Source organism: Hyla sarda, chromosome 1, assembly GCF_029499605.1.
Source record: "Hyla sarda isolate aHylSar1 chromosome 1, aHylSar1.hap1, whole genome shotgun sequence".
In the NCBI taxonomy this organism is placed as follows: Eukaryota; Metazoa; Chordata; class Amphibia; order Anura; family Hylidae; genus Hyla; species Hyla sarda.
In genome coordinates this window covers 526,609,900-526,630,899 of record NC_079189.1, presented here as the reverse complement: position 1 = coordinate 526,630,899, position 21,000 = coordinate 526,609,900, and the positions used below count along the sequence as shown (strand labels likewise).

General features: G+C 41.7%; 1 protein-coding gene across 10 annotated transcripts in view; it reads right to left on the bottom strand.

The window, feature by feature from the left end:
* The window catches only part of ZFYVE16 (zinc finger FYVE-type containing 16), a 75,294-nt gene extending 56,229 nt beyond the window's left edge, over window positions 1-19,065 (bottom strand). For 2 of the 10 annotated variants that reach the window (XM_056539218.1, XM_056539165.1), the window contains exons 1-5: window positions 18,932-19,065; window positions 15,464-15,568; window positions 9,708-11,695; window positions 6,923-7,019; window positions 4,748-4,924 (exon numbers count right to left, since the gene is read on the bottom strand). In XM_056539218.1, the coding sequence (XP_056395193.1) occupies window positions 4,748-4,924; window positions 6,923-7,019; window positions 9,708-11,695; window positions 15,464-15,533 (2,332 nt within the window). In that variant the 5' untranslated portion in view covers window positions 15,534-15,568; window positions 18,932-19,065. Of the gene's footprint in view, window positions 1-4,747; window positions 4,925-6,922; window positions 7,020-9,707; window positions 11,696-15,463; window positions 15,569-15,665; window positions 15,788-16,745; window positions 16,940-18,853; window positions 18,891-18,931 lie in introns of those variants that run through there. The other 8 variants (XM_056539186.1, XM_056539190.1, XM_056539198.1 and 5 more) reach the window with 8 other exon arrangements.
* Between the last annotated feature and the right edge of the window lie 1,935 nt (window positions 19,066-21,000).

Sequence of the window (21,000 nt, the reverse complement as noted above, 5' to 3'; positions counted from 1 at the left end):
ACATCATGCACAAAAAGGTCACTGTATCGCATGCCACTTATATGATACAATTATTATACTCTATGTATGCCCTACCAAAAGGTGGGGTAGCATTTACCCATATACCAATAAACAGTTTTTAGTGAATGCACCCTAAGAAGGGTTTTCTAAAATGAGACTGCATGACTTCTGATGGAGAAATTGACACAGATTTCACATAAAAAAAAACTGTGGGCTTTGTCGATGTGAACATACACTAGAATTATTATTTAATGGGAATAACACATATTTAATACAACAGACATGTCAGGAAAGTAAACATGTCCTCTTTAGGTACAAAAATATATATACATAGAAGAGATATCCAGGCTGTAAAAATCAGTCAATCGTTTGTTCAATTCCTGGCAGCCCATCTACTAGTTGTTTGAGGGGCCGTGGTGCTTGCGTGAGCGTCTTTTCAATGTTAATCTCTTCTCTATCACACATTACCGAAATATTAGCAGCAGTAGTGCATGGTACTGCAGCCCCATCAATGTCACACTGAAGTTCCTGCCATCACTGATACTAATATAACCGCATCGACAAGCAGAGACAAATAAGAGAATGCAGCATGTGTGCAAACACTGCGGGTGCCAGGAGTTGGACTCCCGCTGATCTAATATTGGTGGACTCTTCTGCAAATAGACCATCAAACTGGGTGGAAAGTTCCTTTAAAGAGTACCTATCATCAACTAAACTTTCCTAATCCCCCTCCCCATTTGTCCCTGACTCTAACCATCTCTATCCCTGTGATTATTTCTAGTTAAAATGCCCTGTAAATACCTCTTTTCCCTCTATGTGTACAATGGGAGGAAGTGGGCGTGGCCCGGCTGGCGCAACATAATCTGATGCCTGCCAGGGCCGGCTTCCACCCTTCTTCCTGAATGCTGCGCTCCCTCTTGGGAGAATACAGCGCGCATACAGGCTGAGTACAGGGTAGGGACAGTAGCCTCAGAGTCTCCTCCTCTCTGTTTGGCTATACACCTGCCATACAGAGAGGAGGAACATCGTAGGACAGAGCTGCCATGCCATGCAGGAATACGCGCACAGCGCTCGCCTGTCTGTTTGACAGGTGGGGAACTGCACTGAGTATGCAATTTCGGACTCACTGAAAAAGCTGGCGGACAGGGGCTCCTAGGGAGACCCCTAGTGATCAAACTTTCAAACTGAAAATACACATGAAAGGAAACATTTTTTTCTTTTTATAGAATCCAATTACAAAGTTAATATATATAACTATAAAATATAAAAAAAACTTTTGATGATAGGTACTCTTTAAAGGAAAGTAATCATAGGTTTGATTGGTATTTTAGATTTTGTTTCGCAAATGGAGAGGTACCTTGCAAGGTCCCCTCCCCTACTACTAAAAGCAGAGGGCCTGGCACTGCATCCAGTAGCTTTTGGTACTGAAGACAGAATGGGCATTTACTGAATTCTACTGCGATCCTCCTGTAATAATCAGTCAATGAAGGACATTCTCAATTGTAATGAAATACTAGAGATGTGTGAATGGATATCTGCAAATAAAAAGGTCTACAGAAGCAAGTGAACAGTCAAGGATAATGTAAAGCAAACACAGACAATATCTTGTGAATATGAATGAGCATAAGCACATGACATCAAAGGATCAAAAGCATTTAAATATCTTTAATCCAATGCCCAGAGCTTGCAGACTTTACATAGCTTTATGCTGTAAATCACTGATGATTTCTGGGGATAAGTCACACACACCTCCAATTTTATGGTATAGTCATACTTAGGTTTCATAGGGGAAAAAAAAAAAAAAACACTTGGTTGTGTGAAAATGGTGGCAAAAATGCAAGGTATGAATAAACCGTCATATCTAAGTGCCAATGTCTTCCCATTCACAGAAAAGAACCACATACTGGGACCTTTTGATCAGTGCTGCTCAAAACAGCAAGTTTATTTAACTTCCTTAAAAACGTTACCATACTCTACACCAGTGTTTCCCAACCAGGGTGCCTCCAGCTGTTGCAAAACTACAACTCCCAGCATGCCCGGACAGCTGTTGGCTGTCCGGGCATGCTGGGAGTTGTAGTTTTGCAACAGCTGGAGGCACCCTGGTTGGGAAACACTGATCTACACACATTTTTGAAAATGCACAAGAATTATGGAACAGTTTACATGAAAAAATAATGAGTTGATGCGGACAGTCACACAACATACAGCCGGTTCAGCAAAATCCGTTATATCTCTGAACTGCCACAGGGAGCTGATGAAATGGCACGGGGGGTACTATTTCTAAAAGCGGTGACAAAATGTTCGTGGGAGTGGGCAGGATTGGACACACATGTTGTGGGAGTGAAAGACACAACTTGTGGGTGCGGGTGAAAATGGGTCAGAAATCCAGCAGGAGCGGGAGAAGGAACACAGTCCAGGTCTCTACTGTGCACCACATTTGTTATGTGGGCCTGGCCTCTCTTAAAGATGTCCTCCACCCCTAGACATCTTAACCCCTATCCACAGATAGGACCCAGCAGCGGGACCCCCTCGATCTCTCCTGCAGCCCCCCAAGTCATCAGCTCTACAGAGCTAAGTTTGCTCCGTGGCTGATGACTCAGGGGGCTGCAGGAGAAATCGTGGGGGTCCCCAGAAGCGGGACCCTGCAATCAGACATCTTGTCCCCTATCTTTGGATAGGGGATAAGATGTCTAGGGACAGAGTACCTCTTTAAGCTGTCTAGGGGTGGAGTACCCCTTAAAGCTTGGCTTTGTCATGCTACAGTCAGATGCAAATGGGCAGTAGTGGACCATTATGCCCAGCTTTATACTGTTACTATACATTACTGCTACTGTGTCAGTTACAGAGATGATGAGTAGCACATAGAATTCTTATAGAACTATGGGGAGCAATCTTTACTCTATGTTTTTATGCAGAGGCATTCAATCATTTATTAACTTGCTGCTGGAATTCCACAAACACTATTTTATTTAGCATACCAGAAGGTTAAAGGGGTACTCCCATGGAAAACTTTTTTTGTTTAAATCAACTGGTGCCAGAAAGTTAAACAGATTTGTAAATCACTTCTATTAAAAAAATCTTAATCCTTCCAGTACTTTTTAGGGGCTGTATACTAAAGAGAAATCCAAAAAAGAAATGCATTTCCTCTGATGTCTTGACCACAGTGCTCTCTGCTGACCTCTGCTGTCCATTTTAGGAACTGTCCAGAACAGGAGAAAATCCCCATAGCAAACATATGCTGCTCTGGACAGTTCCTAAAATGGACAGAGATGTCAGCAGAGAGCACTGTGGTCAAGACATCAGAGGAAATGCATTTCTTTTTTGGATTTCTCTTTAGTATACAGCCCCTAAAAAGTACTGGAAGGATTAAAGATTTTTTAATAGAAGTAATTTACAAATCTGTTTAACTTTCTGGCACCAGTTGATTTAAAGAAAAAAGGTCGACAGGCAATGGCATCAAAAGCTTTAGAATGACGATTGGTCAAACGGATTTTCTTGCAACCACACATATACTTGTGTAGTGGCCACAATTTACATTCACTGTCTGACCACATGTGAGTACTTAAAGTTGACCATTAGAGATGAGCGAAGTTACAATGATTTGATTCATCATGAACTTCTCGGCTCTGCAGTTGCTGACTTTATCCTGCATAAATTAGTTCAGCTTTCAGGTGCTCCGGTGGGCTGGAAAAGGTGGATACAGTCCTAGGAGAGAGTCTCCAGCCCACCGGAACACCTGAAAGCTGAACTCATTTATGCAGGCTAAAGTCAGCAACTGCCGAGCTGAGAAGTTCATGACGAATCGAATGACTGTAACTTCACTTATCTCTATTGACCATCAGTGATTTTAAAGTCTAACATATACATAGGACAAAGCAAGCATTAAAAGCTCTGCAAACAAACTTCTTGCACAAGCTCATCTTAAATAAACACTTCAGGAAAAATGACAGTAATGGCAGACAACATTTTTATACTGTATTTAGGGGCTGAAACAATCCTTTTTAGGGTATGTTCACATACAGGATCCTGCGCAGATTTGATGTGCAGGATTTGAAGCTGTGCTCATTCATTAAGTTTACATTGAAATCTGCAGCAGAAAATCCTGTACATGTGAAGGAACCCTTAAGGCAGTGTTTCCCAACCGGGGCGCCTCCAGCTGTTGCAAAACTACAACTCCCAGCATGCCCGGACAGCCTTTGGCTGTCCGGGCATGCTGGGAGTTGTAGTTTTGCAACAGCTGGAGGCACCCCGGTTGGGAAACACTGGTTTAGGGGTACCTTCACACGTACAGGATCGGCTGAATATTCTCTGCAGCTGATTTTGCAACCCATTGAAGTTAATGGGTAGCATAACCAGCTGCATTTATGCAGCAGATCCTGTACGTGTGAACAAATCCGTAAGCAGAAAAAAATAAAACGTCTAAAATCTTCATACAGTTTTCTGCTTTTAGGACTTTTTTTCAGCTGTAAAATACAGTTGTTATTGAAGCATCAAAAATGTATTTTCTTTTTAAATTTCAAACAAATTTTTAGGCAATTTTACTTCCTAAAAATCTTAGAACACAGCCTTCATCAGTTTTGCCTGGAGTTTCCCTTTAACGGGAGTTTCCTCACTGACCGCTCATATGTGTTTGTATAGTATATAATAAGGAATATAAGATATTTAAGTGCATGTTTCTCCTTTGAATCTGTAGGTGCTCATGTTCCCCAACCATTTATTTTCTATCTATTCATCAGCTCTGATTTACCTTCAGCTCCTGGTTGCTTAAGTACTGAGCCAGGCACCAAAATAGTGGGTGGCGGAGAGTTAATTGTACCTGCTGCCTGTGCCTGCACCAAAGGAGGGATGATGGAACAGTACTCAGGGGGGGCAGTGGGATTTGGACTAGGAGCAGTTGGGCTCATCATCCTCTTAATGGCCTGTACTAAAGGAAGCGAAACAGAACAAAACACTTTTCATAGGGATGCACTCACTGGCTGCAGTCTAGATGCACAAAAGATCTGTGGAAAAGGAAGAGAACCTCACCCAAGAGAAAAGGCGGAAGTATCAGGAGGAAGAAGATTAAATGGGTTTTCCTATCTCCTAAAATGATAGCGTAGAGCTAGGATAGGGGTAGAACTTTTAGGCACTCACTGATAGTAGAAATAAATGGTATGCAGTGCTGATGTAGTGCCGCATCCTCTTCACTGGTTTCTCTCTACACAACGGCACCCCAGTTATCACCCATGCAGGGTACCACAACGCAGACCCATTTTAAGGGGTATTCCAGCTTTATACATCTTATCCCCTATCCAAAGGATAGGGGATAAGATGTATGATCGTAGGGGTCATGCCTATCCAAAGAATGGGGATAAGATTTATGATTGTAGGGGGTCACACCACGCCCCCTCCATTCATGTCTATGGGAGAGGGCGTGGCGGCCTCCATAGACATGAATGGAGGGGGGGGGGGCGTCACTAGGGGGGGTGTGGCTGTCAGGTCACATCCCCATCTCAGAGGCAGCGCCCGACACAGAATGCTGGGTACTGCACCAAGATCGCAGGGGTACCAAGCGGATAGGGGATAAGATGTATAAAGCTGGAATATGCCTTTAAATGAATAAGGCTGATGGCACTACCTGCAGAGTCAGGTAGCCAGAAGCTGTGTAGGGAAAAACGCACAAATCTGTGTGTCCCAAAGGCCTGAACCCCACTAATCTTAAAGGGATGGCATATCCTATCACTTTATGACAGTGTTTCCCAACCAGGGTGCCTCCAGGAGTTGCAAAACTACAACTCTCTACACAACAGCACCCCAGTTATCCCCCATGCAGGGTACCCCAATGCAGACCCATTTAAAGGGGTATTCCAGCTTTATACATCTTATCCCCTATCCAAAGGATAGGGGATAAGATGTATGATCATAGGGGTCATGCCTATCCAAAGGATGGGTATGAGATTTATGATTGTAGGGGTCACACCACGCCCCCTCCATTCATGTCTATGGGATGGGGCGTGTCGGCCTCCATAGACATGAATGGACAAGATGTATAAAGCCGGAATACCCCTTTAAATTAATAAGACTGATGGCAGTACCTGCAGAGTCAGGTAGCCAGAAGCTGTGTAGGGAAAAACATACAAATCTGTGAGTGTCCCAAAAGGTCTGACCCCCACTAATCTTAAAGGGATGGCATATCCTATCACTGTATAACAGTGTTTCCCAACCAGGGTGCCTCCAGGTGTTACAAAACTACAACTCCCAGCATGGCCGGACTGTCTGGGCATGCTGGGAATTGTAGTTTTGCAACATCTGGAGGCACCCTGGTTGGGAAACACTGCTTTATGAGAAGGTAAAACCACTTTAGTATCAGGGGGGGGAAACAGATGTTTCTGAGGAAAGTGGGTAGAAAACAGATGCAGAGTTCTAAAGGAACAGCTCATACTGACTGACATCCATAAGTGGACAACAGCATCATCACAAATCCCAGGTCTAGATATTACACCCAGCTATGGAGAAGTGATAACGTCCCCCGAATGTTTTTTTTTTTTTTTTTTTTTTTTAGGTGTATAAAATAGTATTGCTCTTTGCAATACAAATATGGTCAGATTTTCAGATTTGCTTCCAGAATATAACTGCAGTTTTCATAAGCAATAGATCAATAAAGTAATAACTGAAAGGATTGAAGCATAAGAGATTGAAATGTACAGGTCTGCTACCTGGCGTGCAGCTCAGTGTATGCGGCACATACATCACATTGGCCCGATTCATGCTGTAATTTTAGGACGTCAGTAAGTAGGACAAAAGGTTAGTAAAGAATGAAATGGAATACTAGAGCATCTATCTATGCCACAACTACTGGTGGTTTATCATGCCTAATGGCTTGGGGAAACCACAAGTAATAGATGTGGTCACATGGTGATGCCAAGTACAAAAGGTCTCTTACCTTTAGTGATAAAGTCATAGCAAACCACACATACTCTTGCTTCTTTATCCAGGTACTGCAGACGGCACTTCTGACTACAGCAGACTGCACAAAAAACCTAAGTAAACAAATACATAGTGAATGAGGATGTGTTTTACGGGATTACACACCTCTGATCTATAAATACATGCACATGATTTACCCAATGACTAAACTGGACCTACGCCCAGCACTCTTACGTCTAAATACCTTTAAAGAGGTTCATAATTTCCCTCTCTTTTGATGCAGGCACCTTTAATTTTCCCACAAATAGTGACAAGACTATATATAATTTTTTTTTTATTTTTTTTCGTATCCAGTTTCTTATTGTCCCAATTCAAAAAGTCTTTATTAGGGTGCGTTCACACGCTATTCATTTTTGCGGATTTTCCGCTGCGTATTTGAAAGGGGACGGGTTCTTCTCGGCTGTCTGCAGCAGATTTTCCACGGAGGAATTTACGCTGCGGAAAACCCACCACAAACCCCATTGAAGTCAGTAGAGACTGCGGTGGATATTCTGCAGCGTAAATTCCAACGTGGAAAATCTGCTATGGACAGCCGAGAAGAGCCCGCCCACTTTCAAATACGCAAAGGAAAACCTGCAAAAACAAATAGCGTGTGAACGCACCCTTAGGCTGGAAACTGGAGTCAAAAATACCGTGGCCACATGTTGGCTGGGAGTCAAAAGGGGAAATGTAAAACGCCACACCTACATGGCCTTTTTTTAAAATATTCAGTGTTTTTCAAAATCGAAACATGCCGAGTATGGTTAATTTTTCATGAAATTGTAGCATTTTTTCCCCTTTCCTTCTTCTGAGAGTCGGAAGAAGGAAGTTATCCAAAACGTAGGGGTGGGCGTACTGAGGCTTTTCCAGATTGCTTCTCCTATGTGGGTATTTGTTGATTATTTTGCTATATGGTCAGTGAGGAAGATTTATCAAAACCTGCCCAAAAGGAAAAGTTTTTGAGTTTCCCATAGCAACCAATCAGATTACTTCTTTCATTTTTGAAAAGGCATCTGAAAAATAAAAGAAGCAATCTGATCTGAGCAACTTTTCCTCTGGACAGTTTTTGATAAATCTCCCCCAGTTACCGTACTTTTGGAGCTTACACTTTCAGCCTGTACCTCATTATATGTCCCATGTGTATCTGTACAGTTTTGAGAGGCACTTTCACTTCACATTATATAGCACTTTATCAGTATTAGCGAGGACCACCCCTGTGTTCCAGTTGTTGCCATCTGTTATTTGTTTGTATGTCTTGCAATTGTCTTTTTTGCCTACGGCTTTTTTATGGATTTCAATAAAAGTACATATTTTTATTAGATTTTTTGCTGCCATAATTAGTTTTTTTTGAAGGTTTTGTATTTTCTATATTGCATTACGGCAGAGTTTGTATGATCCTTACTATTAGCTTGGAATACAACAGAGATGTAGTATGATAATTTAGTCTCTTTACCATACATAGCTGTTTGTTATACTGAGTTCTTTGTTTGGCTAATACACTTTTTAGGAAAAAAAAAACTATCATGGAAAAGAAAATGAGGGGGCAGATTTTTGTGACTTTTTTTTCAGGCCAAAGAAAACATCAAGCAAAAGTCGTGTCTGTTCATAGCCTTAAAAAGGTCCCACTATTCTACGTATATGGTTCTTATGGAGAGTTCTGTAATTAAAGAGGTACTCCGGTGGACTCTTTTTTTTTTTTTTTTTTTTTTTTTTTTTTTAAATCAAATGGTGCCAGAAAGAAAACAGATTTGTAAATTACTTCTATTAAAAAAAATCTTAATCCATTCAGTACTTATCAGCTGTTGTATACTACAGAGGAAATTCTTTTCTTTTTGGATTTCTTTTCAGTCTGTCCACAGTGCTCTCTGCTGCCACCTCTGTCCATATCAGGAACTGTCTAGAACAGGAGAAAATCCCCATAGCAATATGCTGCACTGGACAGTTCCTGACACAGACAGAGGTGTCAGCAGAGAGCAGGGTGGTCAGACAGAAAAATTCAAAAAGAAAACAATTTCCTCTGTGGTATTCAGCATCTAATAAGTGCTAGAAGGATTAAGAATTTTTTATAGAAGTAATTTACAAATCTGTTTAACTTTCTGGCACCAGTTCATTTAAAAAAATAAATAAATAAATGTTTATCACCGTAGTACCCCCTTTAAGAACCTATTAGATACCTTCAAAGTTGATGCTAAGAGCAGTACGACATGCACCATTGTTATTACCATCAATGTAATGGACACCTTGACAGATTCCATTACAAGACAACTGTAAGTGTCCATTGTGCAACTGATCTGTCAATCCATGGCTTATGTAGGAAACAAATATACTGACCTATAGACACTATACACCAATGTTTCCCAGCCAGGGGGCCTCCAGCTGTTGCAAAACTACAACTCCCAGCATGCCAGTACAGCCAACGACTGTCCAGGCATGCTTGAAGTTGTAGTTTTGCAACTGCTGGAGGAACCCTGGTTGGGAAACACTGCTATACACACTACATAAAGGTTTTTATAGCAGTGTTTGTGCCCCATCTGAGTGATTATGAAATAAAAGTATGTACATATGTATTAATGCATTGAAATGAGGAAATCCTTACAGTATATAGGTAGGAGACTGAACTATAAACACATTTTACAAGCACATACATTTAGAATTAGTATACAGACTGCCATGTATGCAGTTAATATTTTGGGCAGCCAAGTGCCTTGAGGGCAGAATTCCAATTCTATAGTGTGGTTAACCATTCTATATGGCCGACTCACCTTTCCACAAGCTCTACAATGGTGCCTCCGCTTAGTGAACGTGAATCTAGTGCTGCAGTTCATACAGTTCGGAGCTTCGGAATCAGGAATCCAGGTTGGCTGCCTCTGACCAAGCACAGGATTTTCCAATGCCATGTTGTCAGGTCTTTGCATTGCTTCCCTCACACTGAGCTCAGGACTGTCATCAGTTTCTTCATTTACTGATCCATGTAAAACATTGGGTGAATGCAAGATGTTTGATCCAGATTCTTCAGCCATTTGGTCAGAAAGAGTTCTTTCTGGAATCCGGTTATTTAGCTTATCATGTTGGCCGAGATTCAGAGACTTTGGTGGCTGTTTTGGTCTCGCACCTCCAATATGAGAAGCCACAGTAGCACCAGTAAGATTTCCTTGGTTTGGAGGATAAGAGAGAGGTTGGTTCTCTGAGACTTCCACTGTGCTGCTTTGTGCTTTGCCTTGATCTATTTCTTGAGACTGTAAGTCATCTCTAACAGCACCGGTCCCACTTGATTCAACCCACGGTGCATCACAGACTGCAAGGTTTTCCAAAGTGCCTTCTTTATCCAAAGGAACACCTTCTTCTCTAAGAAAAGCATTAAGCTCCTCATCAGTGATGTATGTGTCACTTAACAGCAGGTCATTATGGTCACTTATGAAATCAGATAATATGGCATTTTCAAAATTCGGGCTATAAATATTGTCTGGACGGGTCAGGGTCGGGGTAATGTTCATGCTTTTTTCTACTACAGGTAATTCCGTAACAGGTTGTGGTGGGAAATCTTTCTCAACTGACTTATTTTCGTTAGCTAGGCATTTCTCTGTGGGTACAGATAACAAAGGTGTGGGTTGTAAAGATGCATTTTTATAACTTGGAACCTCAAAATCATTTTGAGAGACATTTGCTTGATTTTCACCGGAGGCCTGGTTATCAAGCTCCATTGAATTGTCTTTCATAGTCAAATCGCTATCTTGTGTAGTACAATCTCCCTCAGCACAAGGTAGAGATTCGGGGTGAGCAGTCTGCTCAATGTGTGCTAATGGTGTGGAAGCCTTAGATATGCCATCACTGCACTCGGTGGTGATCACGCTCCTGATCTCTTGCTTCTCCGCAGACAGACATTCATTTTGGCATGCACCTAAATTACTATAAATTTCACTATTTAATCCCAAGTCTGGATTTTCAGTAGATAACATTAGAACATCTAAACTTGTTGGTCTTAATGCACTGTCCAGTTCCACCTCATGTACTTTTGACTGCAGGGCAGTCTGATCTTCAGGCAATGTCTCATAACACATATCATCGCTTACATAGCCATCAGTGCTAGAGGAACTTGAAGTACTAGAGGAGTCAATACTAGACGCAATGTCAGAAGCATCTCTTGCATCATCCATGTTGCCCGTAAGATCTGTGGTGATGTTGATATTTGCACTACTAGCCTCAGGGCTTAGATCAAGTAGATTTGATCCAGTGTCAGGTAACCAGTCTGATTCACTTGTAGAGACCTCTGCGCTATGTAGTTCTTCATTTCCTAATGAAATTGACAGATCTGAAGCTGGAGCTGTAAAGAAAGCTGGGTCAGAAAGCAATTCCAGGTCAGAGACAGCACTTGCACTTGGCTGGAGAGTATCAGGAATCAGTGACTCATTGCTACTTGCTGTATGAAGCAAGCTGCCAGTGTCACTGATCAGGTCACATATAGGAACACTACTCCTCCCATTGCTTGATTCATTTTCATTGGATTTTCCTTCCTCTACACAAGATAAGAGATCTGGCCCAGTGACATTTCTTTCACCCTGAGAGACAGGAGTAACATTTTTAAACTCTTCTTCATTCAGACGGACAGGAGACGGGGGTTCTTCAGGACTACTGCCATAGGACTGTTTTCTCGGAGATGACAAGTCTGGTTGCAAGTAGAAGTCCCCTGAGAAAAAAGCACTTTGGTTTGGGTTGAGAGGTGCATCACGTGATGGGTAGGTTTCCAACTCATCTGTACAAAGAAAGTAAGAAAGTAACTTTTTTAAGCCTCAAAAAGAGTGTTATGTGTCTGTGTTTGTGTGTATATATATTTATATTACACACAGAGAATATTGAAGTGTAAACCCCTCTGTGCTCCTGCTACTCATGTAATGTCAGGCCCTATAACACTGCACACTACATGCAAGCCTTAGATATTTTAGCAATAGTCTACTGATTTGCCATTTTAGAATCAAAACATTTTGTATTCTACAATTTATTATAATAAAAGTCAATGGAAATTTTCTGCAATAACCAGTTTTATAAATTCTTTAAATTCTTAAGGGAGGAAAAGATTACACAGAGCTGAAAGGTGCTTCCTTCCTGCAGAAGAAAAATGTCAGATTGATTTTTGAAGGAAGTCTCTCCTCTTGTGCCGAGTTGTTGTGTTAGGTCGCTTTGTAAGAAAAGGTTCTTCAGCAGCTCAAGTGTGTATTATACAGTACTGTAGGGGGGGGGGAACGTTATAGTATTTGGGATTTACATCCCTATTGACCCATAATACTGCATCTAAAACTACAAAACACAGTAACACCTAAAACATGTGATTGTGTCTCACAAGATAGCCAGTACAACAGAGCCCTATAGGGCAAATTGAAAACAGTAAAGGCGGATATCTACATACATAAAAAGGTACATAAGAGTGTTGTTGATATGCAAAAATTGTGGACTAAAAGTATCATATAGCATCAAAACACATAAAACAATATGACGACCAGCCTGACAGGAAACAAAAAATAAAAGGTAACACAGGGAAGGTTAATACAATGACATAGTGGCGTACATCAGGGCAATGAGGGGACGACACCCAAGGCTCCCAAACAGCATTATAATGTTCCACTGTGTCCTCCTTTATGCTTCTCATACAACATAATGAGGTTAACACCAAATGTGTAACAGTCAGAACAGCAGTTTTCCATTGGGAGGCTACATAAATACTGGCCACTAGCAAAACATGCTGATGAAGGAGGAACATACGGTACCTCATTCTAGTGGGTTTATAGCCTAAAAGACAGACAGCAGGTGTCCTAGGCATCTGATAAGACAATATTCTGTCCATCATATGTAAAATCTGCATTCAGAAAGCTGCAACCACAGGGCAACTCCACCAAATATGGAACATAGTACCTCTCAGAGTGCAGCCTACGAAACACAGAGGAGATACTGTAGGATAAATGGCTTGTAGATGGGTCGGGACCATGTAAATCCTATGGAGAATCTTGAGTAACGTCTCTAGCAACAATCCTAAGTACATTAAAGCAGTCCCACCACTGAGGTAAGGAGAGAATACTGGATGTCACTCTCCAAAGCTTCTTATCCTTAGGAGAGTAGGTATCATGGGAATAAATGATATATAGGAGACCTAGGGAACCTGGGGTGTAGAGTGTAAAAGCCTCTAAGAAAGTTGTATGGACCACATATCCCCACAGAGCCTGTAATGCATAAAAAGATAGGATCTGAAGGGCCATATAGTGTTCCTCTGCAGTTATAGTGTGCCTAGAGCGTAAAGCTTCCATAATCATCAACTTCTTTCTGCAGAGGAAGTCCTTCAGACATGTAAGTTTAGCCCCCGACCACCAGAGAAATCACAAGGGTATAAGACCAGGAGAAAAAAGAGGATTAGAAAGAAAACAGAGGTTAGGGTGAACATGTGACTGTAGAGAGAACTTGAATCACACCAGACACCACAAAGACATAATAAAGGACAATTTGCTAAGAGTTCAGATGTGAAGAAGACAACATAAGAGCTGTATAAGGCTGGGTTCACACTACGTTTTTCAACTAAGGTTCCCGCATACGTTTTCTATCAAAAACCGTATGGGGAAAAAACGGATGGAACAGTATGGGAAAAAGTAAACCGTATGGGTTTTTAAACAGTATACTGTTTTTAAAAGTGCATACTGTTCCGTCCGTTTTTGTAGAAAAAAAACCCATACGTTTTTGAAAATTTTGTCCATTTTTAATGGGAGGGGTCTTGGGTGGGGACTTTAGGATTCAAATGCGCATGTGCAAAGTAAAAACGTATACGTTTTTCCCGTATGGAACCGTATACATGTGCGTTTCCCATTGACATCCATGTTAAAAAAAACGTATGCGGTTGCAGTACGGTTTTTAAACCGGAGACAAAATCGTGGTCAACCACGGTTTTGACTCCGGTTTAAAAACCGTACTGCAACTGCATACGTTTTTTTTAACATGGACGTCAATGGGAAACGCACATGTATACGGTTCCATACGGGAAAAACGTATACGTTTTTACTTTGCACATGCGCATTTGAATCCTAAAGTCCCCACCCAAGACCCCTCCCATTAAAAATGGACAAAATTTTCAAAAACGTATGGGTTTTTTTCTACAAAAACGGACGGAACAGTATGCACTTTTAAAAACAGTATACTGTTTAAAAACCCATACGGTTTACTTTTTCCCATACTGTTCCATCCGTTTTTTTCCCCATACGGTTTTTGATAGAAAACGTATGCGGGAACCTTAGTTGAAAAACGTAGTGTGAACCCAGCCTAAGAAAAGGAGGAAATCATTGAATCTTCCAAGCCCACCCACCTAGGGGCATTGTTCCGTACATGAATAAGAGCGAGTTGGGCTACTCTGGCTGCATAGTAATAATAATATTTAAGAAAAGTAGGTACAGAAACACCACCCATCCATTTATGATAACACATGATAGCTCTAGAAATGAGAGTCCGTTTACAGGACCAGGTCCTGCTTAGGTATTGGGATTGGATTTGACCTAAAGAGATAGAGTAAATGTGGCAATATGACCATTTTAATACTCCCGCCCGCTGGAGGTGCCATTTCTTTAAGTCAGACCAAATTTAACTATTGAGGGGAGCATAATTCACCCTATACAACGTAGAAAGGGTGGAGGTAAGTTTAAAGGAAATCTGTAGCAAAAACAACTTGTCCCCTATCCACAGGATAGGGGATAAGTGTCTGATCACGTGGGGTCCAAACGCTGGGACACCCCTGTGATCTCCTGCACGGGCCACGGCTCACGCCTCCTCCATGTAGTTCTGCAGCATTCATGCCTCCATGCCTCTCCCATAGAGCTGTATGAGGAGGGGATGTACCGTCAACCTCACGCGCATTAACCACTCTCACAGAGCGGCAATGCCACGGCCCATTTGGGAGATTGCGGGGGGTCCCAGCGGTCGGACCCCCGCGATCAAACACTTATCCCCTACCCTGTGAATAGGGGATAAGTTGTTATCGCTGCAGATGTCCTTTAACACCTAGGTAGGGCAGGCCAGAAGAAGAATTGTGAAAGCCAAAATTTTAAGATAGAAGATGTTGAGTCGGAAGGGGAACATTACAACAGAGAGCCTCAGATTTCGTGACATTTAACCGAAGTCCAGACAATCCAGAAAACCTATCTAGAAGTTGAAACAGATAAGGTAAAATGATCATATGTTTTAGGCGTTACTGTGTTTTGTATATTTAGCAGAGAACTGCAGACTCTGCCATATCACGGGTCAATAGGGATGTATGCACCATATGCTATAACATTCCCCTTAATGTAGAGGAAGATAAATCACAGGATCATATTTTTAACTCATTTCGAGCATCTTCATTTTTATTATGTCATAACGAAAAGGTCAACTTTAGGAAGGGAATCAAATGGGGGTCGCGGCCCAGGAGTTAATTGTGAAATATTCTATTGACTGGGCATCAGGCTTTCTGACTACATATATGTTAAATTCATTTGACCATGATCCCAGAACTCACCTGTACTATGCTCAAAGTCATCTAGAAGTTTATCCAAATCAACAACCGCTGCCTGAAAGTAGGTGTCCATCTTCCTACGGATTCAAAATGAGTTTTCTTTAGCACCTGAAATAAAAGGGGATTTTAAAATGAAAACAGATTTACTGAATATTCCCATCAAAGTTTGTACTGTAAATCATTTTTAATGAAAATTCTTTCACACCCTCTCTCTGTTGGCTGTGGCTTACAAGTGAACAGGGTGTCCTCTACTTCACTCCATACAGCAGCCATAATTATACAGCCGTATCATCCAATAGACCAGCTACGCAGCCATGTGATCAGCTTCTGCTTCATACAATGTAGGAGAGGTGCAATGAGACAACAATATTTTACAGACTTACGGTTTCTAATAAAATGACTACTCATGATCATACCTAATAAAATAAAACAGTACATTTATAATTCTGAATGTAACCGGGACCCCGGCTCTATGTATTAATGGAGTGTGTCAACCACAGCATAAAGCTGTAGCTGACACCCCCTCTCCTTCCATCTCTATGACAGACACCCAAACACTGTATCTCCGGCTCTCCCATAGAGATACATGGCATGTATGCCACGCCTCCATTGAAGAGAGCGGGCGCCCTATGGGAGGATACATTTTTAGATACTGGATAACCTCTTTGAATGGGCACTGTTATTAAAACTCATTTGCTATTGCACTCTGGACAAAATCTTTCTAATGTACTTTGCTTTAGAAAAAAATGTTGTATTTGTGTTAAAAAAAAAAAAAAAAGCTGCCACTAGGTGTCTCCCTACTTGTCCAGAGCACATTTTTGCCCATCTCTTGCACAAACTTTGGACTCCTGCTGGCCTGGCTGTAGTCCAAAAATCAGGAAATGCAGTCTGGAGTGCTGGAGGGGGGGGGGGGGGGTGAGCAGCCTTAGCCAATCATAGCTCATCTCACACACTGAGCTAATTTGGCCTGTGTGTAGCAGAGTGAGGGAGGAAGTTCTCCCCTGTATGGCTTCAGATGATGTCATACCTGCTGGGTAATGCCCCCTGAGACTGAGCAGAAAATACAGAGCAATACCAAGGTAGAAAACTAACAAACAATAAAAATAAAGGCAGAGGGTGGTTTATCATGATGGGGGCAGTGAACTGGGAGGATTATAACATTTAACAAGATCATGACAGGTACTCTTAAGTATTAACACAAAAGGACCAACTATGGCACTGCTTGTCATTTTGCATCATGCAGCACAAATGCAACCCAAATAGTTGATGTTTAGGTTATGTTTACCTCTGTCCCGGGCTCCGTTGGTGTCTGTCATGCAGTGGGTCTACAAGCTCCAATTTTTTTCATTCTTCTGTTCCAATGACAGAGCAGATGAACAGAAAAACAGAGCCGCCAACACCTCTACCAATGTTTCAGACAAAAACAGGAAAGATAAATTCATTACATATCCTATGTCCTCATACAATCACTTGGAATTCCTAAAAAAAGACAGAGGGGAGCATTTAGGGACAGACTGAAGTGCTAAAAGGCAGGAAAGTAGGTATACTATGTTGTAAGGCCACACCCCTAATGCCCTCTAACAACTGCTGATTTTGGCTGTCAGCAGAGGAAGGCTACCGCCGACACACGTCCTGTTTGATTTGAAGGATAAGCTTTTTCCTAAATATACTTGGTGACTTCTGGGATTTTATTTAGAACATACAGTCCGTCAGGGCCTGACGAAGCATGGAAAACGTGATACGGACCATCTCCCGCCATCTATACACCCCCACCTGTCACATCTGTCCACCTCCAAGTGTTGTACCTTATCGGTATGAAATAAAGCTACTCCTGCATGATTATCTTTGGACTGGGTGAGTGCTCAGTTTCTGTGACTATGTGCTATTTCATACTATTTTTATTTTATGGATAAAGAGTACCTGTCACGACCATGTAAAATGTTATAATCCTCCCAGTTCACTGCCCCCATCATGATAACCCCCCCTTATTTTTATTATTTTTTTAGTTTTCTACCTTGATATTGCTCTGTATTTTCTGCAAAGTCTGACTGTTCTGACATCATCTGGAGCCATACAGGGGAGAACTTCCTCCCTCACTCTGCTACACACAGCCCAGAACAGTTCAGTGTATGACAGTGTTTCCAAACCAGGGTGCCTCCAGCTGTTGCAAAACTAAAACTATCAGCATGCCCGGACAGCCTTCGGCTGTCCGGGCATGCTGGGAGTTGTAGTTTTGCAACAGCTGGAGGCACCCTGGTTGGGAAACACTGGTGTGTGAGATGAGCTCTGATTGGATAAGGCTGCGTTAGTTTTAATGACAGTGCCCATTTAAATGAAAGGTGTCATTACAAAGTACAATTGGTTGTGCATAAAACAAGCCCTCATATGGGTTTGTGGATGAAAAAATAAAGAGTTATGGCTCTAAGGCTGCATGCACACCACGTTTTTGTTATACAGTTCCCGTATACGGAAACCGTATGGAACCATATAGAAAACCGTATGCATTGACTTAACATTGTAAACCGTATGTCAAACGCATCATCCGGTTTAGTCAGTTTTGTGTCTTATACGATTTTGTCTGGGTTTTTTTTTTACCCGTACCCAAAACCGTAGTCTACCACGTTTTTTTGGTCTGGGTGAAAAACTGTATTAAAACCATATAAATTATTATTATTTTTTTTTTAACATGGGAGTCAATGGGAACCGTACAGAACCGTATATGCTTACGGTTCCATCTGGTTTTCACCATACGGTTTTTGACTTTGCACAGTTTTTTTTCTTGGAATTTCAATCAAACAAGTAGAACTTTATTCAAAATGGAGTGAAAAGTAAAAAACTTATACGTTTTTTTCTTAAAAAACGGATGCAGCTAGATGTCATTTTTCCAACCGTATACGGTTTTCAACCGTATATGGATTAAAATTTGTACACACTTTTTGACACAGTTTAATCAGGTTTTGAGGAATCCGTTTTTCATCAAAAACCTGATACGGGAACTGTATTACAAAAACGTGGTGCGATCCCAGCCTTACAAGGCGAGGAGATACAAAAAGAACAAGAAACACAAAAATGAAAACATCTCCTTGAGGGGTTAAAAGTAAAGGAAGAATTTATGAAAAAGTGGTTGCATCAAGAAGGGGTTAATTGAACATTTTCTTCTCCGAAAACTAAAATGTAGCTTATGGGGGGCGTCAGGCGCTGTGCTGTTGCCCTGGCAACCATAGCACATAGTGAGCTACCTGTGTGAGAACATTATTATGGGGGCACTGAGCCCTGTGACGTCAGAGCCTGGTATAAATACCCTCACACCTGAGGGGAGGGGGGTAATGACTACTCTTCTCCGGCTTCCCCATACGTTCTTGTTCGCACACACAGACTCGCATACACACGCACCCATGTCTAGGGGAAGGAGTTTATTGGCTTTATGGAGATGGCACCGAGCGCTTCACCTGACAGACAAGCCCCGCTCACCTGCTGGGTCACCCCGGCCTCATCCTGCCCCTCTATCTGCGCTTCTGCCTCTCGGGGGACCTTTCACCTCTGACGTCACGACTGCCCGCCCCTCAGTCATGTGAGTGGACGACGTAGTAGTCACGTGGTCGCTGTGGGTCATGTGATCCCCTTGACTTTGTGTTGTCAGCGTGAGCACGTCACGCTGAGCTGCTGCGGCGCATAATCCCTTTATAGCACTGTTTTCCAACCAGGGTGCCTCCAGCTGTTGCAAAACTACAACTCCAAGCATGCTGGGAGTTGTAGTTTTGCAACAGCTGGAGGAACCCTGGTTGGGTAACACTGTTTTATAGAGTGAGTGGAGCCTTGCTGGAGCTTGTAGTCCTCCTACTCCTGTGATGTGCAGCGTCCAGCCCTCTACAAATTTTATATATAAAAATTGCAGATAAGGGAGCGTCTGCAAAAAGAAACACACAGGTTCTGACCTAAGCACTGTAAGGCTAGGTTGCAAAACTACAACTTCCAGCATGGCTGTCCGGGCATGCTGGGAGTTGTAGTTTTGCAACAGCTGAAGGCGCACTGGTTGGGAAACACTGGGCTAGGTTCACACTGAGTTTAATGCTTTTGTCACAGGTATCCATTAGTATGGCCCAGAGAACAGGATGGCGACATATACTGCAGCCTATTTATTTAGTGACTCCATTATGGCTGTACATGTTGTGTTAAACTGCACTGGATACACCATAACTGGTATAGACCAGTATATGGAGGGTTAATTTCGTTTATTTATTTCCAATAGATTCCCTTTTGGGAATCCCAAAAAAAAAACTAATTTCCCATATACTTCTTTATTGTAAATTAAAATTCCCATAAGCTTTATTATATACTACACACTTTTATATTAAAATCAAATAGCGCTGTTGCTCCATTTGCTCTTTTTAGTATTGAATTCCCAATGCAGACTTCTCTGCTACTTTTGTACTTCTTGTTTATAAATGGACAACCCTGTATGCCTGCAGTTCACACAAGGTTAAGAGGGGTACTCCGGTGAAAACCTTTTTTCTTTTAATTCAACTGGTGGCAGAAAGTTAAACATATTTGAAAATTACTTCTATTAAAAAATCTTAATCCTTCCTGTACTTATTAGCTGCTGAATACTACAGAGGAAATTCTTTTCTTTTTGGAATGCTCTTTGATGACATCACGAGCACAGTTCTCTCTGTTGACGTTATTATAATAATAGTAACGCTTTATTTATTGTTGTCCTTAGTGGGATTTGAACCCAAGTCCCCAGCACTGCAAGGCAGCAGTGCTAACCACTGAGCCACCATGCTGCCCTTAGCATACATCTGCTATGCATGGTTGCTAAAATGGACAGAGATGTCAGCAGAGAGCACAGTGCTCGTGATGTCATCAGTGTTCCAAAAAGAAAGGAATAGCCTCTGTAGCATTCAGCAGCTAATAAGTACCGGAAGGATTAAGATTTTTTTATTAGAAGTAATATACAAATATGTTTAACTTTCTGCCACCAGTGGATTTAAAAGAAAAAAAGTTTTCACCGGAGTACCCCTTTAATAGGAGCAGCAGCGCTATCGTTATTAAAATATCCACTCTGCCCCCCTCAACATGTTTCGCTACGACGTAGCGTTATCAAGAGGTTGCCCGCTACCTCTTGATAACGCTATGTCGTAGCGAAACATGTTGAGGGGGGCAGAGTGGATATTTTAATTACGATAGCGCTGCTGCTCCTATTAATTAACCTTGTGTGACCTGCAGGCATATAGTGTTGTCCATTTATAAACAAGAAGTACAAAAGTAGCAGAGAAGTCTGCATTGGGAATTCAATCCTAAAAAGAGCAAATGGAGCAGCAGCGCTATTTGATTTTAATATAAAAGTGTGTAGTATATAATAAAGCTTATGGGAGTTTTAATTTACAATAAAGTAGTATATTGGAAATTAGGGTTTTTTTGGATTCCAAAAGGGAATCTATTGGAAATAAATAAACTGCACTGGATAACACAGGAGACCGCGCTTTCAAATACACTTAAAGTATATGGCACAAATGGAGTCACTAGGTGACTCAGAGCCA